Source organism: Oncorhynchus gorbuscha, linkage group LG06 (assembly GCF_021184085.1).
Source record: "Oncorhynchus gorbuscha isolate QuinsamMale2020 ecotype Even-year linkage group LG06, OgorEven_v1.0, whole genome shotgun sequence".
NCBI lineage: Eukaryota > Metazoa > Chordata > Actinopteri > Salmoniformes > Salmonidae > Oncorhynchus > Oncorhynchus gorbuscha.
In genome coordinates this window covers 55075841-55095628 of record NC_060178.1, presented here as the reverse complement: position 1 = coordinate 55095628, position 19788 = coordinate 55075841, and the positions used below count along the sequence as shown (strand labels likewise).

General features: G+C 40.5%; 1 protein-coding gene and 1 long non-coding RNA gene across 3 annotated transcripts in view; one reads left to right on the top strand and one right to left on the bottom strand.

Annotated features, from left to right (window-relative positions):
* The window catches only part of LOC124038099 (protein FAM83H-like), a 31676-nt gene extending 18916 nt beyond the window's left edge, over positions 1-12760 (bottom strand). For both annotated transcript variants that reach the window (XM_046353562.1, XM_046353561.1), the window contains exons 1-2: positions 12392-12760; positions 7948-8411 (exon numbers count right to left, since the gene is read on the bottom strand). In XM_046353562.1, coding sequence (XP_046209518.1) covers positions 7948-8391 — 444 coding nt within the window. In that variant the 5' untranslated portion in view covers positions 8392-8411; positions 12392-12760. The remainder of the gene's footprint in view (positions 1-7947; positions 8412-12391) is intronic.
* Positions 12761-16819: 4059 nt separating this feature from the next.
* On the top strand, positions 16820-19042 carry LOC124037414. Its single transcript, XR_006839177.1, has 3 exons — positions 16820-16912; positions 18291-18354; positions 18821-19042. It is a non-coding gene; the product is annotated as an uncharacterized LOC124037414 (long non-coding RNA).
* Positions 19043-19788: the final 746 nt, after the last annotated feature.

Sequence of the window (19788 nt, the reverse complement as noted above, 5' to 3'; positions counted from 1 at the left end):
CATAATGGCTGCTCAGTTAAACGACCTGTCCTGATTTGTTATAGACGCTTGCAAAAAACTTTAATGAGCAAGCCTACCTTCATGAACTGGCCTCTGTAAAAGGGTATAGAATCAGCTTGATCCCTTTTTAAAAATATATTTTCAGTGGTATTGTTAACAAACACACCCCCATAAAGAAAATTACAATTACAATTAAAAAAAGGTTCAGCCCCTGGTTTGACGGTGAGTTACTCCACCTCAAGAATTGCATTTGGCTAAAGGCTCGGCACACGCATACTCAGGCTGACTGGCTCTTGTTCGGGCAAATGAGAAATAAGTGCACTAAGGCTATTCGGAAGGCCAAAGTTAGTTACTTTAAGGAGCAGTTCTCTCTCTGTGGGTCTAACCCCAAGAAGTTCTGCAAAAACGGTTAAAGACCTGGAGAATAAACCCCCCTCCTCACAGCTGCCCATGTTGATGATGTGATTGTTACTGACAAGAAGCACATGGCTGAACTCTTTAATCACCACTTCATTAAGTCAGGATTCCTATTTGACTCAGCCATGCCTCCTTGCAACATTTCCTCATCTCCCACCCCTTTCTAATGTGACTATCCCCAATGCTTCTCCCTCTTTTCCCCTGCTCCGCTACAAAGTTTATCCCTGCAGGCAGTCACTGAGTCCGAGGTGCTAAAGGAGCTCCTGAAAAAACAAACATCTGGGTCAGATGGTTTAGACCCTTTCTTCTTTAAGGTTGCTGCCCCTATCATCACCACGCCTTTCTCTGACCTTTTTAACCTGTCTCTTCTTTCTGGGGAGGTTCCCATTGCTTGGAAGGCAGCCACGGTTTGTCCTTTTTTTAAAGTGGGAGATCAAGCTGATCCTAAATGTTTATAGGCCAATTTCTATTTTTCTCTGGTATGCAATCTGGTTTCCGCTCAGGTTATGGATGTGTCATTGCAACCTTAAATGTCCTCAATGATGTCATTATTTCCCTTGATTCTAAGCAATGTTGTGCTGCTATTTTTATTGACTTGGCCAAAGCTTTTGATACGGTAGACTATTCCATTCTTATGGGCCGGCTAAGTATTGGTGTCTCTGAGGGGCCTTTGGCCTGCTTTGCTAACTACCTCTCTCAAAGAGTGCAGTGTATAAAGTCAGAAAATCTGCTGTCTCAGTCACTGCCTTTCACCAAGGGAGTAACCCAAGGCTGGATCCTAGGCCCAAAGCTCTTCTCAATTCACATCAACAACATAGCTCAGGTAGTAGGAAGCTCTCTCATCCATTTATATACAGATGATAGTCTTATACACAGCTGGCCCCTCCCCGGATCTTCCCAATGCTCTACAACAAAGCTTTATTAGTGTCGAACAAGCTCTCTCTCCCCTTAACCTGGTTCTGAACACCTCCAAAACAAAGGTCATGTGGTTAGGTAAGAAGAATGCCCCTCTCCCCACAGGTGTGATTACTACCATTGAGGGTTTAGAGCTTGAGGTAGTCACCTCATACAAGTACTTGGGACTATGGCTAGACAGTACACTGTCCTTCTCTCAACACATACAGTTGAAGTCGGAAATTTACATACACCTTAGCCTATTACATTTAAACTAAGTTTTTCACAATTGCTGACATTTAATCCTAGTAAAATTCCCTGTCTTAGGTCAGTTAGGATCACCACTTATTTTAAGAAAGTGAAATGTCAGAATAATAGTAGAGAGAATAATTTATTTCACATTTGATTTCTTTTATCACATTCCCATTGGGTCGGAAGTTTACATACACTCAATTAGTATTTGGTAGCATTGCCTTTAAATTGTTTAGCTTAGGTCAAACGTTTTGGGTAGCCTTCCACAAGCTTCCCACAATAAGTTGGGTGAATCTTTTTTGCCCATTCCTCCTGACAGAGCTGGTGTAACTGAGTCAGATTTGTAGGCCTCCTTGCTCGCACACGCTTTTTCAGTTCTGCCCACAAATATTCTACAGGATTGAGTTCAGGGCTTTGTGATGGCCACTCCAATACATTGACTTGTTGTCCTTAAACCATTTTGCCACAACTTTGGAAGTATGCTTGGGGTCATTGTCCATTTGGAAGACCCATTTGCGACCAAGCTTTAACTTCCTGACTGATGTCTTGAGATGTTGCTTCAATATATCTACATAATTTTCATGATGCCATCTATTTTGTGCAGTGCACCAGTCCCTCCTACAGCAAAGCACCCCCACCACATGATGCTGCCACCCCCGTGCTTCACGGTTGGGATGGTGTTCTTCAGCTTGAAAACCTCCCCCATTTTCCACCAAACATAACAATGGTCATTTTGGCCAAACAGTTCTATTTTTGTTTCATCAGACCAGAGGACATTTCTCAAAAGTACTATCTTTGTACCCATGTGCAGTTGCAAACCATAGTCTGGCTTTTTGATGGCGTTTTTGTAGCATTGGCCTCTTCCTTGCTGAGCGGCCTTTCAGATTATGTCGATATAGGACTCATTTTACTGTGGATATAGATACTTTTGTACCTGTTTCCTCCAGCATCTTCACAAGGTCGTTTGCTGTTGTTCTGATTTGCACTTTTTGCTTTTGCACCAAAGTACGTTCATCTCTAAGAGACAGAACGCGTCTCCTTCCTGAGCGGTAAGATGGCTGCCTGGTCCAACGGTGTTTAAACTTGCGTACTATTGTTTGTACAGATGAACGTGGTACTTTCAGGGGTTTGGAAATTGCTTCCAAGGATGAACCAGACTTGTGGTTTACAATTTGTTGTCTGAGGTCTTGGCTGATTTCTATTGATTTTCCCATGACGTCAAAGCAAAGAAGCACTGAGTTTGAAGGTAGGCCTTGAAATACATTCGCAGGTACACCTCCAATTGACTCCAATGTTGTCAATTAGCCTATCAGAAGCTTCTAAAGCCATGACATAATTTTCTGGAATTTTCCAAGCTGTTTAAAGGCACAGTCAATTTAATGTATGTAAACTTCTGACCCACTGGAATTGTGATACAGTGAATTTTAAGTTAAATAATCTGTCTGTAAACAATTGTTGGAAAAATAACTTGTGTCATGCACAAAGTAGATGTCCTAAACGACTTGCCAAACTATAGTTTGTTAACAAGAAATTTGTGGAATGGTTTTAAAACGAGTTTTAATGACTCCAACCTAAGTGTATGTAAACTTCCGACTTCAACTCTATCAAAGCTGCAGGCTATAGTTAGATCTAGACTTGGTTTCCTCTATCATAATCGCTCTTCTTTCACCCCAGCTGTCAAACTAACCGTGATTCAGATGACCATCCTATCCATGCTAGATTACAGAGACGTAATTTATGGATCGGCAGGTAAGGGTGCTCTAGAATAGCTAGATGTTCTTTACCATTCGGCCATCAGATTTGCCACCACTGCTCCTTATAGGACACATCACTGCACTCTATACTCTCTTAAAAACTGGTCATCTCTGTATACCCGTCGCAAGACCCATCGGTTTATGCTTAATTATAAAACCCTCTTAGGCCTCACTCCCCCTATCTGAGATATGTACTGCAGCCCTCATCCTTCACATACAACACCCGTTCTGCCAGTCACATTCTGTTAAATGTCCCCAAAGCACACACATCCATGGGTCGCTCCTCTTTTCAGTTCGCCACAGCTAGCGACTGGAACAAGCTGCAACAAACACTCAAACTGGACAGTTTTATCTCAATCTCTTCATTCAAAGATTCAATCATGGACACTCTTACTGAGAGTTGTGGTTGCTTTGCGGGATGAATTGTTGTCTCCTTCTTGTCCTTTGTGCTGTTGTCTGTGCCCAATAACGTTTTGTGCTGCTGCCATGTTGTGTTGCTACCATGTTGTTGTCAAGTTGTGATGCTACCATGCTGTGTTTTCATGTGTTGCTGCCTTGCTATGTTGTTGTCTTCAGTCTCTCTTTATGTAGTGTTGTGTTGTCTCTCTTGTCGTGATGTGTGTTTTGTCCTATATTTATATGTTATTTATTTGTTTTATTTTTAATCCCAGCCCCGTCACCACTAGAGGACGTTTACCTTTTGGTAGGCCATCATTGTAAATACGTTTGTTCTTAACTGACTTGCCTAGTTAAATAAAGGTTAAATTAAACAAAAATAAAACATCTCATTGTGAATGGAATTTATATGTTTTCAATGAATGATTAGAATATTCCACCCTGAAACTATATAATTGTAGTGAAATTGATTAGAATCATCAAATTATTATTAATGATGTGTGTACTTAGTCAGTAAAATGATAATAAATGATGTGTGTAGTTTTAGTCAGAATTAGGGTAAAACAATATATCTGTACAATATGTCTCTATAGTATCTTGAACACAGAATGTCTGAGCAAAATTCGGTGCCGACCTTGCTAGGGGCCTCTGAGAGATTTGGGAGAGGGCAGTGAGTACTCCCTAATCTTGAGGGAGGACAGGGAGTGCTTCTCACGGTTCCTAATATTTGTCGGCTGGGTATTGATACAGTATGTGCGTAGGATACCTACTGTTCGTGTGTATGTATGTGCGTATGATATCTACTGTTTGTGTGCAGAAGTATGTGCGTAAGGAGCTAGTATAAAATTAATGGTTTTGTACAACAAACCAGCGCTCTAGTGAATAAACATTTTGACTATTTAGCTGGGGCTCTGTCTGTTTCATTCAACCAGTATCTTACAAATTCTGGGTTGCAGACCAGGTAGTTTAATTGAATTGGGTTATAAACATTGAGAACATAATTCTCGTGACACTCATGAAAAGCTGTAGACCACACTATTTAACAATATATTTTGTAGCTGTCTACATACCACAACAAACCGATGCTGGCACTAAGACCGCACTCAATGAGGGACTTTAATGCAGAAAAACTAAAATCATTTTTACCTAATTTCTACCAGCATGTTAAATGTGCAACAGAGGGGAAAGAAACTCTAGACCACCTTTACTCCACACACAGAGATGCATACAAAGCTTTCCCTCGCCCTCCATCTGTCAAATCTGACCATAATTCTGTCATTCTGATTCCTGCTTACAAACAAAAACTAAAGCAGAAAGCACTAGTGACTCAGTCAATAAGAAAGTGGTCAGATGAAGCAGATGCTTCGCTACAGGACTGTTTTGCTATCACAGACTGGAATATGTTCTGGGATTCTTCCGATGGCATTGCGGAATACACCACATCAGTCACTGGTATCATCAATAAGTGCATCGATGACGTCATCACCACAATGACCATACATACATACTCCAACCAGAAGCCATGGATTACAGGCAACATCCGCACTGAGCTAAAGGGTAGTGCTGTCGCTTTCAAGGAGCGGGACTCTAACCCGGAAGCTTATAAGATAACTTATAAGATAGCTTATAAGTACCACTGAAGCAGTTTGCTGTCCCCACATGGTTCAAGATGGCGACCATTGTTCCTGTACTCAAGAATGCAAAGGTAACTGCACTAAATGACTATCACCCCGTAGCACTCACTTCTGTCATCATGAAGTGCTTTGAGAGACTATTCAAGGATCATATCACCTCCACCTTACCTGGCACCCTAGACCCACTTCAATTTGCTTACCGCTCCAATAGGTCCACAGACAATCACCATCACACTGCATACTGCCCTATCCCATCTGGACAAGAGGAATACCCTTGTAAGAATGCTGTTCATTGATTATAGCTCAGCATTCAACATCATAGTACCCTCCATGCACATCATTAAGTTCTAGGCCCTGGCTCTGAACCCCGCCCTGTGCAAATAGGTTCTAGACTTCCTGACAGGCCGCCCCCAGTTGGTGAAGGTAGGAAACAACATCTACACTTCACTGATCCTCAACACTGGGGCCCCACAAGGGTGCGTGCTCAGCCCACTCCTATACTCCCTGTTCACCCATGCATGCCTCCAACTCAATCATCAAGTTTGCAGACGACACAACAGTAGTAGGCTTGATTACCAACAACGACGAGACAGCCTACAGGTAAGGGCTCTGTGAGTGTGGTGTCAGAAAAATAACCTCACACTCAACATCAACAAAACAAAGGACATGATTGTGGACTTCTGGAAACAGCAGAAGGAGCACCCCCCTATCCACATCGACGGGACAGCAGTGGACAAGGTCGAAAGTTTTAAGTTCCTTGGCATTCATATCACTGACAAACTGAAATGGTCGACCCACACAGACAGTTTGGTGAAGGAAGCACAACAGCGCCTCTTCAACCTCAGGAGGCTGAAGAAATTTGGCTTGTTACCTAAAACCCTCACAAACTTTTACAGATGCACAATCGAGAGCATTCTGTCGGGCTGCATCACCGCCTGGTACGACAACTGCACCGCCCACAACCGCAAGGCTCTCCAGAGGGTGGTGCGGTCTGCACAACACATCACCGGGGGCATACTACCTGCCCTCCAGAACACCTACAGCACCAGCTGTCACAGGAAGGTCAAAAAGATAATCAAGGACAACAACCACTCGAGCCACTGCCTCCAGAAGGTGAGGTTAGTACAAGTGCATCAAAGCTGGGACCGAAAGACTGAAAAACAGCTTCTATCTCAAGGTCATCAGATTGTTAAATAGCCATCACTAGCACAGAGGGGCTGCTGCCTACATACACAGACTTGAAATCATTAGCCACTTTAATTAATGGAACACTAGTCACTTTAATAATGTCACTTGAATAATGTTTAGATATCTTGCACTACTCATCTCATATGTATATACTGTATTCTATACTATCTACTGTTTCAGTCATTGCAGCTAAAGTCATTGCAGCTAAAGGTGGGACAAACAGTTATTGAGTGTAAGGGGGCAATACATTTTTCACACAGGGGAATTGGGTGTTGCATAACTTTGTTAATTAAATAAATGAAATAAGTATATATTTTTTTGTTATTTGGTTCTGTTTATCTACTATTAGGTTTTGGTTGAAGATCTGATAACATTCAGCAGAAAAATATGCAAAAAAATGTAATCAGAAAGGGGGAAAATACTTTTTAGCTCTAACTTTTAGAGCTATAAGCTATTATGACCCCATCACTGAAAGTTACAACTCACAGGAACACATGTATTCTGTTTCCTTCTACGATGCTCATAAGCCTTGCAGGTCTCATTAGAAGGGACAGGGACATAACCACAATTGAAGCAATGCAGATCTTATTTTCTAGACACACAATTCCTACCTGATGTTTTCGTGAACTTTGCAAAACCTTTTGAATGCATTTCAGTCACTTTGTGATGCAAGTAAAACATGTAATCAAATAATTTCACATTTTCTTATTAGACTTATGAACATAACTTTGTTACAGTTTCTATCTGTGCTAGAATGGCCATAAAATGTTAAATAAATTAGTATATCGATATCGGCCCGCAATATCCACATTGGTGCATCTCTTATTGAATGACTAAAAATGTCTAATATTTTTGAAATAACTGCCTTGGCCTTGTGGTTAAAAAGTCCACCCTGAGATTGAAAGGTTGGGTGTTTGATGCCCAGTTGAGAATTGAACCTGATGCCGCTCTGCTTGACACTCAGCATCAAGGAGTTGAATTAGGGGTAAGGCCCTGCAACAGACTAGTGTCCTGTCCAGGTGCCCCCCCCCCCACTCAGACCACTTGCCCACACAGTCCTAGTGACATTCTTGCTTGAGAAATAGTTTTTTGCAACAAAAAAACATTTGATTTTTGACCACTTTAATGGAAAACTATTACAGTAAGGTACTTAATAGTTAACCAGAAATTATTTGATATTGAGATCAACAGCTGCTTTGGGCCTTTACAATGCAGGAAAATAATTTTATATTTACTAAAAAGATCTAGGGGAGAAACCCCCACACCCCGCCTAAATTGGGCCCCTCCATGTTCAAAAACAGACTATGCCCCTGATTCTACATTTACTATTGTACTATTACATATCCTTTCTGTTACACAACATATTTCCCAACAGAATCAGTATTAGTATAATATGGAGCTGATCGACATACTTGTTGAGCATTCTTGATAAGTCGACGAGCCTGCGCCTTGATACTGGGCATATCTGGCTCAGAGGGGTTAACCAGCGTGGTGACCTCGGTGGGGCCTATGAAGTGATGCTGTTGGGGCCAGCCAAGGTCAAGACCAGGTGCATCCAAGTCAGAGTGCACAGGCCAGTATGTGTCTGAAGAGCCATCTCCCTCAGACTCTACATACGGGAGCTCTGGCTGAGTGCTCTGGTACGGAATTTGCACTGTGCACCTAATGTGCTCAATTTCCTGTCTGGAGAGGAAGTCCACCACATCCGCACTCTGAAGGAATTCATAATAGCCCTCCAAGTCATCCTCCACAAGTGCGTCAATGGCCAGCCGGTACTCCTCGCGGAAGTGGGAAGGCAGGTATTTGGGGTCCAGGGGGTTATCCCCTGCTGAGGAACACTGAGAACGGTGCGCCATGCTGATTCCTGAGAGATAACCTGAAAGGGTACACACAATATGAGAACTTGGTAGGGAGGAGGGATGGAAACAAAGTTATACGGTTGCAGATGTGTAGGCTATGATCAATTCTGCTTATTTATGGGTGATTTTGCAAATGCGGGCCTTTTTGTGTCTCAGGGTTAGATTTGTAAAATAAAATGTTAATTTCAACAACCACAAAAAAATCACATCCATTAAGTAGAGACTAAAACAATCTTAAACTTTTTTTCCCCCAACTTTCAATGTTTTTTTGTTTGTTTTATTTTCTAAAGCCTTTCATGTCTGGATTTCACTGTTTTGCAGTTTTTGTCCTGTCTCACACCCAGACGTTTGACATTCGACTATGTATTACACTTACAAAAGTCTTGATAATGAGAAAATAATGCACCTGTTTTTAAAAAGAGGCAAATAAATGGACACAATATACATGTTAGACGTGCATAAGCCATTTGTTACTTTTTTTTACACAAAATACAGTCGTCTCTACGTGTTGTTATTGCCACCACGACAAGCAAATTACATAATAATAACGTTTTTTAAAAGTTTGTTTACTTGGTTACCATGGATATGAACAGTGACAGTGGAGCGCATTGATGACGTCATGGAGGGAGATTCAAATTTTGATGCCGGGAAATTATAGAAAAATAAAGGTAAATATGACTTAAGTAAATAATATTGTACGTCATTACCAAATAGGCTATAATGTCATCAAATTGTTAGATTTAAAAAATATATTTTAATTATGTGTATTTAGGATACATCGTATGCTAGCTGTTCAACTGGATTTAGCAAACCAGAATCCCTGCTATTTATGAACAAATACTATAAAAATGTCATTCCCACCACACGTTATTACCACCACATAATGAACTGTGATGCAAAGGACAGAATGTGGTGGTAATGACAAAATGTATTAGTTCATACATTTTTACCACATATATTTTTATCACATATATGATCATGGTTAAGTTGAAATTGAACACTTATTTGCTAAATAAGACCATTATATTTTGTATTATGTTAGGATGATTGTGTGATTTTGATGTCTATTTATGTGATTTTCTATGGTTATTACTGACTTTAATTATTATTATTATTATTATATAAGAAACCCCCTTAAATCAACCAAGGAGAGGACAATGACATGTATTAACAAAATCAAACAAGATCCTATAAGATACCAAGAGTATCTTAAGAAACAAAAAGATACCTCAAGAGAAAAGAAAGTGGTTAACTGAAACCCATCTCACAACTTTCCCAGTGAGAAAAAGGGGGGCGGGGGGGCAATGGAAAATAAACCAAAGAAACAGAAGATCAACTATCCAGAAATGAGTGGTTATGGAGTCATACATGTCAAGGAACACACCACATCACTCACCTGAAGTCTTACAGCTACAGAATGATGACCTACCTGCCCCTCAAATGGCACCGGATTCCGACTCCTATTAAAACTCAGAAACCCCAAGACAGAGAGGCCGTAGGAAGGTGAGAAAAAAAAACAGATCCAAAGTCTACAGAGATCTATGTATGGCAAATGTGAAGTTGGAGGCCACGGGAAAGAAAAATGAGAAAGTATTACAATAAATATATGATAGATTGTCAGAGAAGATCCGTATTTAGGATTCTCTCAGAACAAAAACGAAACACCAAATGCGGTCAAAGCCACAGAATCTGAGAAGAATAACATAACACCATCACATCAGAGCCGCGAGATAAATATCAGAAGCAACAGAGTGCAAAAGACCAACAAGTGATATCCAAGGTTTTGGCTGGGAAATTAATAAAAAGTATTCCATGGTGAAAATGGTCCACAGAGAATTTGGATTCTCTGCGAAGACAATGTGTGGAAACAACAAACAGCCAGACTGTCTGCAGTACTCAAGAAAGAAACATTTGAATGCAATTAGCCCAGCAATAGAAGGTTAAATAAAAATGCTCTTTGAATGTCATGATAACAATCGAGCATCAACAGGAAAAAGGGCAAGATTGACAAGACACAAGAATAAAATAAAGAAGTGATAAATGAACGACACACTGGCAAAACTCCATCAAAAGTTTGAATTATCAGAGGTCAAGCTGTCATATACTGAGTTCACCAACAGATGTCCCTTTTGGATTGTCAGTCCATCAGTGAAAGACAGGGACACATGCCAACCTTCAGTTCATGGCAGACAAGTTGTTATATCAGAGTGGTTAAAAGCAGCAATATTTAAGAATTGGTTGGGTCTTTGTGTTGCGAGAAGATGACCAAATAGTGCATGTATCGAGAGTGCCCTCTTTGCAAAGAGAAAGAGCTGCAGACTTCCGCTTTTGACGGTGGCCGACAAACATGGTGGTTTGAGTAGAATGCAAGGCAGAATAGTGAGAGGAAAAAACTAAAGATGGAACAAAAGAGAAGTTTAATGTCCATTTGACTGTAAATGAGAAGGTGTACGGTAGGTACCCTTCAAACTCTACTGGAAGACTTCACATGCAATTAGAAGAACAAACTTGGGAAACATACAATAAAATTAAACATGCACAACTGTGACATTCAAATGTTTACATTTATTTTTCATCAGTTGTTTTATATGAAATGTAATTTGTCATTACCACAATGCTAAGTCATTACCATCACGGAACATATTTTTGAGGAAACGGTGTATTAAATTACAATTGATATTGATGATTTTTCCAATAGGTGAACCTTATGCTTGTTCTTAAGATAATACGAGTTTGATGTGGTAAATACATGTTTCTGAGTTTCATCAATGCTTATATGGACATTTAGACGTGACAATGATGAATACATATAACTAAGAAAACTTCCAAATAGTAAAAAAAAAACATGATTTAAAAAAATAATGACAAATGTTTTTTTAAATACATTAAGCACAATTTCTTTGATTTCCTTTTCAACTAAGATAGCACATTTTATAACGTGGTGGTAATGACCTCGGGTATTTGGGGAAACTGATAAAATTCTGTAATAGTATGGTCTCGGCCACTATTAGATCTTGTTTCCAGACAGAGTGAAGATACATAAAAAGCAGTTTCAAGACGTTTTATTTTCTAAAATATTTAACATCCAAAAGCACCCGTATTTGCAAAATCAGCCTTAAACAAAATATGTCACCATTTACATATTCATATTCTCTTGTGTATGTCCCTGTGTAACCCAACACTAAAACAAAGTGGAAAGGGGGATATATGCCACAGGGTAAAAAGGCTTTATGGAGTGGCTCCTCCCTCTGGCACAACAGTCAATTCTTACTCCATTTGCAAGTTCATATTTAAGCAGGCTGACATGAAAATGCCGAAATACCAAAGACCGTACAGTGTGAAGATAGGCGAAAACTGCTTATCCAATAGAAATCCCTGATCACGCTTGTAGGCGATGTCATGGCGACATTGGCTAGCAAAGCTCATGCGTAGAAACACGTCTTCGGATCTAAAAGTCGTCTCGCGCCGAACTGCGCATGTGCAGGCAGTCAAAGGCACTCCTTCCATATAGGTAACTTTAACTTTTGAGTAATAACATGTTCAACTACTTAAGAATCTAGGCTGTGCCTTTATATTACGAGAAAATTAACAACTAAGGAATCTTTTTTTCACTTCTCTGATTGACTTCTCAAACCCGCCCTGTTCTGTTTTGGTCTGTTTCGCAAGCGTCCCCGGAAGTTTAGCGTTGTTGCGCCTCTGGGTTTAGAAACTCTGTGGAATACAGTACTCAAAAGCCCAACATAATGTAAAAATGATAAGGATAATGAGACTAATAACAAACATACACTTAACATAATAGTTTTCTAGGAAATATCTATAACTTCGGGGACAATTATGTTTCTCAGCTCAACAAAATAGCCTTGCTATTTTGGTGTTTGAATAAAGTAGGTATACATCCTCAAAACAAATCCCACGAACAAATCAATAAATATCAACCAAGAGAGAAATGTTACACATTATCTTCCCATATGTTTAGTGAAACAATTTGAGAACTCACTTTATGGCTCAACTGACATTCTTCATGAATTGAATACGTCCATGGTTTCAGTTTAGGCTGTTTGCAACTATTTAGTCCTTCTTTCGAAACTTATTCTCCAATGAGACTGAATCGCATTCCTAGTCCGTGCTGGACTCGTCAAAAAGAGCGTGCTGTTTGACTTTATCACCAACTCCGGCAGAACCTGTTCATTTTCATGCTTGCTTGAGGCATGTTAGGGAGAATGGAAGAGTTTCAGAAATGAGAAAAACGCCCGTCTCACATATTGCTGACGATTTCTGCCCCGCCTCAACTTTACAGATTGCAACTGCAAATGTTCTAATTTTTTTTACAGTTAGTTTGTAGCACGGTCATATCAGCCCTCACACTTCCACACTCGGATATAATAGGAATGTGGTGTACATTGAACTGTCTAGTGTCGTTCCCTGCAGAACATTCATCTGGTGATAGGACTGTATAAATATTTGTCATTGTCTTGGTAGTCTTTGTCAACTGTTAACGATAATCATGGCCGGCGCCAGGACAGATGGATGGGCATTTGATTTCCATAGGGGGACACGTTTTTTTCATGCGAATTTGTTTAAAAGAGGCACGCTTTTTCATGCGAACTTGTTTAATGGGTGTTATGGTAAAGTGAGTGAGTTTCAAGTTTGGGGAAGCTAACAATTTATCCTACCATTTCCACCAATCTGCGTGCCAGCTCTGATTTGCATATGCGCATTTTTGTGGAAGTTTATTTTCAATAATAATGTTTTCGTTTTTCTGGTTAATCATACAAATCTGAATTAACATGATTTAAAAAAAATCAAGTAACGCAGGAGCGAGCACCATACACACTGATAAACCTTGATCCATTTGCCACTAAATAAATGAGCGCATGAAACCAACGCAGCAGTAGGCCTATAACTTCCATCATCAACTAAATAAAATATTTAGGCATAAGGCCAACAAATAATAACAGAAGAAAATATCCTGATGAAAAAAACAGATTCTTTCAGTTGAATTCAGGTCTCTACTCGGCCTGTCAGCCTCACTTTCTATTTGTCTTGACTTGAGGTATCTCTAGTAAAGTGCAACATTGTATCAAATTAATAAACTGTGTCCAGCACGAAGCTGTCACGAGCGAACTTGTAACATTGTATCAACTAGCCTATTGAGCTTGAGACAGACAGCTGTTTTTGTGCAGGGGAAAAATCTTCACGTCTTTTATGGACGTTTCCACTGGATGTATGGGATCAGTATATCACCGAGGTAAAAAAAGGTTTTCTATTAGACACAACATAAATTCTCCATTACATCTCTTGTTCACAATGACTTTTGCATTGATTGCCGTAGAAACATCAAAACAAGTGATAATTAATCTAAAAAGGTCTGGCCAACTTTTACAATCTTTGAATTGCATAACAAGTCAAGTGATGTTGAGATAAAGTAATGATATCATATAGAAATGCATTTAAATCTCTTGTTCACAATAATAATTGCATTGATTGTCATAGAAACATAAAAAAAGTGCTAACGATTCTAAATTCCTAAAAAAGTAAAGTGATGGTTTGATGTAAACAAATCATATACAAATGCATTTAAATCTCTTGTTTGTTTGAACAGCTTCTACGCCCAACCCATAAGACTGCTAAATAGTGAACCAAATAGCTACCAAACTATCTGCATTGACCCGTTTACTTTTTTTGACTCTTTACAGACACACACACACACACACACCCACACACACACACACACACCCACACACACACACACACACACACACACACACACACACACACACACACACACACACACACACACACACACACACACACACACACACACACACACACACACACACACACACACACACACACACACACACACACACACACACACACACACACACACACACACACACACACACTACTGTCTATTATATAGTTGAAGTCGGTGTGGGTCAGACGTTTACATACACTCAATTAGTATTTGGTAGCATTGCCTTTAAACTGTTTAACTTGGGTCAAACATTTCAGGTAGCCTTCCACAAGCTTCCCACAATAAGTTGGGTGAATTTTGGCCCATTTCTCCTGACAGAGCTGGTGTAATTGAGTCAGGTTTGTAGGCCTCCTTGCTCGCACACGCTTTTTCAGTTCTGCCCACAAATTTTCTATAGGTTTGAGGTCAGGGCTTTGCGATGGCTACTTCAATACCTTGACTTTGTTGTCCTTAAGCCATTCTGCCACAACTTTGGAAGTATGCTTGGGGTCATTGTCCATTTGGAAGACTCATTTGCGACCAAGCTTTAACTTCCTGACTGATGTCTTGAGATGTTGCTTCAATATATCCACATCATTTTCGTTCCTCATGAGGCCATCGATTTTGTGAAGTGCACCAGGCCCTCCTGCAGCAAAGCACCCCACACCATGATGCTGCCACCCCGTGCTTCATGGTTGGGATGTTATTCTTCGGCTTGCAAGTCTCCCCCTTTTTCCTACAAACATAATTGTCCCCATGTGCAGTTGCAAACTGTAGTCTGGCTTTTGTATGGAGGTATTGGATCAGTGGCTTCTTCCTTGCTGAGTGGCCTTTCAGGTTATGTCGATATAGGACTCGTTTTACTGTGCATATAGATACTTTTGTACCTGTTTCCTCCAGCATCTTCACAAGGTCGTTTCCTGTTGTTCTGGGATTGATTTGCACTTTTCGCACCAAAGTACGTTCATCTCCAAGAGACAGAACGCGTCTCCTTCCTGAGCGGTATGACGGCTGCGTGGTCCCATGGCGTTTATACTTGTGTACTATTGTTTGTACAGATGAACGTGGTACCTTCAGGCGTTTGGAAATTGCTCCCAAGGATGAACCAGACTTGTGGAGGTCTACACATTTTTTTCTGAGTTCTTGACTGATTTCTTTTGATTTTCCCATGATGTCAAGCAAAGAGGCACTGAGTTTGAAGGTAGGCCTTGAAATACATCCATAGGTACACCTCCAATTGACTCAAATGTTGTCAATTAGCCTATCAGAAGCTTCTAAAGTCATGACATCATTTTCTGGAATTTTCCAAGCTGTTTAAAGGCAGAGCAAGGGGAACAACTACTTCAAGGTCTCAGAGCGAGTGACGTCACTGATTGAAACGCTATTAGCGAGCACCCCGCTAACTAGCTAGCCATTTCACACCGGTTACATATGTAAACTTTGGACTTCAACTGTATGTTTGCCATACCTAGCTAGCTAGCTAGCCAGCAAAGAGAGAGCATTGCATTATGGGTTTTGTATTTGACTGAGCTGCAACATATTTCCGCAATGATGTTGGCACCAACTTTGTTATATTGACAAATTAAAAAATGTGTTCACATATTAGTGTTATTAAACTGTTCAACACTGTTAATCATAGAAAATGTGTGGTTTGTGATGGATTATCCCTTTAAAAAACATATTTGATTACCATCACCAGTTTCTCAATGCTAGCTATGCTGTCAGCTTTTACGAATGGGAGTTTAGCAGTCACTTCTTCTAAACCTGAAAATGTACTACTTCTAAATGTTCTGCAGCGAATACAGTCTAATACATCCAAATTGGACTTTAGTAACCACATTGTGGGCCATTACATAAATCAATCATGAGATTTGGCGAATATCGCTTTTTGTTAGATCAGATTTGTTGAATGTGTGTCAATCCGACGTGCTTCTATCCCCCCCAGTCTGCGCTCCATTGACCTCTTTACCGCATCCATCCGCACAGGTGTTACCATGGTCACCAGCAAGCTTTCAGGAAGTGAATCTAACACCAACAACTAGTTGGAGAGGTTTGAAACCACCATCTCTTATTGGCTAATTGCAGGGGCAGACTGGGACCAGAAATATGCCCTGGCATTTTTAACACACCGGACCATTCTGGCCCCCTTGGCTAAAAATGGACCAGCCCATCTGGCATTTGCCCAAAATGCCAGATGGCCAGTCCGCCCCTGGATAATTGTACTACAGTTATGGGCTCCTAGATTGGTTCCTCTAGCTATTATTTTGACAAGATACCAGTTCACGCGGTACTTAACGTCCAGGGAAAACTGGCACCGTCAAAGGGAGCAGTCCAATCATAAAAGGCAGGTATGCAAGACATGCATGGCATTGGAGGATTAAAGCAGTCAGCCGATGTCGATCTGTTTCTGAATGTGACAATTTAGGCCTTAGCAAAAGCTTGTGCTCTGAAGTGAAGATGCAAAACAATTACAGACTACATCATTTAGTTACCAATATCCCAGCCCATTTTGAACACAAACAGGCCTGTTTTTTGGTTTAAGTTACCATTCCATTATATGTGATAGCCTAGCCTTCTGTACATAGTGATGTGTTGTGCTGATCTTTCTTTTGATGTGTAGTATAATTTCCACTCTTTGTTTGTGCTCTGGAAGGTGTATCCCCACAGCGCAGACAGAACACCGGCCGACCCAGGGTAGCCAGTCCACAAGAAATGCTGCTGCCAAGGCATAAGAAAACACCCTCTCTGCCAGTGCCAAGACTGTGCAACCACCAAGGAAAAGTACTGCTTTGTATTACTCATTCTAACCGAAAGGTTTCATGTTCAAATCCCCAAGCTGACAAGGTACAAATCTGTCGTTCTGCCCCTGAACAGGCAGTTAACCCACTGTTCCTAGGCCGTCATTGAAAATAAGAATTTGATCTTAACTGACTTGCCTAGTTAAATAAAGGTAAAAAAAAGATACAATAATCTTACAATCGGAAATGAGTCAATTGGGCAATTTACCTTTGTCTTACTTCCATTGCAACAATGTAAAGAAGATCTGATTTGAATGTCCTCGTACACTTAGGCCTTAATCCTAAATTGAGATCTGTGTGCATAATGCTTGTGTAGTTGAAGTGAGACTCGCAGGTTGGCTGAGGTACATTGGTGACATCATACCTTCCCTAAGATCTTAAAAGCTACTGTCGCTCCAGGCGTGATAGCCAAAAGAGCAATAGAATATAGTCTATCACGGTTGCATTATGTGTTGTTATGCAGAAGGTTTGTGTCTTGTGTCCCGCCTGTGGCAGAACAGAATGCACTCTCTATTTATTAAACATGATTTATGAGAAAGACAGTGGACACATTACTTGGGCCTAAATTACACAATTGTCTCTTTGTAAACCTAAGGGAGTCTGATGGGGTCAAAGGAAGTGATGCAACTCACTCAAGTGGAAGCTTGAAAACAATCCCTCATTGTTTCCTGCAGGCACCACCCAAGGCACACAGGGGAGCAGTAGATAGATTGTCGACTCGCGACATACCATAGAGCAGGATTCATTGTTTTGACAACTGTTGCCATACTACTTTAGTCAGCAAATTAACAATTATTTCTGGAGCCCTCTGATGATATTCATGAAGTTATATGAAACACATACCTTGTATGTATTCTAAATTTCAATTCAATACCAATTAATACTTTCAAAAAATAAAAATGTAACAAATCAATTTCTAAACATTTACAAACCATATATAAACACATAGGCCTATGTGAAATATTATGATAACAGAAAGGTCAAGGTCACCATATTGAACAGCACAAAGGAACCGAATACTCCAGGTAAAATAAATATTTGGGCTGTACAGATAGGATTAGGCGGTAAAGTCGACTGTACAATCTTATGTATACTGTGGTCATGCTCTATTGTCTGCACGGGTGTTGTTGTGTTAGTCTATTGCTTTGCGGTTTTGCTCTTGTTATTGTAAAAGACAATGTGTTCTCAATAATGTACCTGGTTACAAAGGCAATGAAGAAATACACCTTGACATACAAAGAAAATACAATAAGTCTGCACTGAGGCTAAACTACACCGTACACACTATTTCATATTTATACATTTGAATAATAATAGGGCCTTGTTTTTCCTAACTGTATGCATGCTTATTGTGGTTATAGAGCCGACTCCAGAGGAGCTAGCTGCAGTGACCATCCAGTGGGCCACTCAAGGCCTGCTGACCAGGTGAGAGCGGGGTGGGAGACGGAAGGAAAAACAGAACCACAAAGACCTTATGGACCATTTACATTTTAGCAGACACTCTTAGCCAGAGAAACTAACAGGAGCAATTAGGGTTAAGTGCCACATCAACAGACTTCTCACTTAGCTGGCAACCATTCGGTTACTGGCCTAACTCTTTAACCACTAGGCTACCAACCTACCTTCTAACATTGAGAAAGAGGCGTTTAGCTAATTAGCTATGATAATGGTGTTAGGTTTGGATTTATAAAGCATATTAACATTTTAAAATGTTAAATTCTGAGTCATAGAACTCTTGGCATTACACATTGACTCCTCCTTTGTTCTTCTTTTAAATAGCATCCGTGAGTGTGCCTATGAGTGTGTTGCAGCGTACAATCAATGTGAGGCAATTGTTTCTGAAAATTAGAAGTGTGTGTGCCCTGATAAGTGTGTTTTGATTGGCCTGCAGTCTTTTATGGCACTACTACAAAGAGAACAGGAATAGGCAGAGCATGAAAGGAAGGAGGAGGACAAGAGGAAGAAGGAGGACAAGAGGAAGAAGGAAGAGCAATTTCTACGAACACGACTTCTGGAAGCAGCGTTTGATGGAGAGGCCGAGGAAGTGTTAGCAATTCCAAAGGTGGTGTGACTGATATCTGTAAGATCTGTGGGGACGTGTAATGAAGACATGAGTAATTGACAAAAAAATGTATAGATGCACATGGGCCACATACTAAAGTGAAAAAGCTGTTGTGAAAAATGTTTATGTGGCAAGTGACAATGATTTACTTCTCCATAACTTGGAAAAATGTTTTTCTTTGTCTTTATTATTGTGGCATCAATATAATTCACAATAGTATACACAGTGCACAAAACATTAAGAACACCTTCCTAATATTAAGTTGCACCCCCCTTTGTCCTCAGAACAGCCTAAATTCTTTGAGGCATGGACTCAACAAGGTGTCGAAAACCTTCCATAGGGATGCAGGCCCATGTTGACTCCAATGCTTCTCACAGTTGTGTTAAATTGGCTGGATGACTTTTGGGTGGTGGCCCATTCTTGATAAATAAGGGAAACTGTTGAGCATGAAAAGCCCAGTAGCGTTGTAGTTCTTGACACACTCAAACCGGTGCACCCGGAGTGCGCTGAGAGTCTGGAAGCATGTTCAGGGAGTGAGTGTTTTAATACATAAAAGAAACAATGAAGACAAACAACGCAAGGACATGAAAACAGAATCAATAACACCTGAGGGAGGAACCAAGAGGAGTGACAGATAGAGGGAAGATAATCAAGGAGGTGATGGTCCAGGTGAGTGTCATGAGGCGCAGGTGCGCGAGACGATGGTGACAGCTGTGCGGGATAATCAGCAGCCTGATGACCTAGAGGGAGTATACGACACCTACTGTACTACCATACCCCGTTCTTGCACATTCACC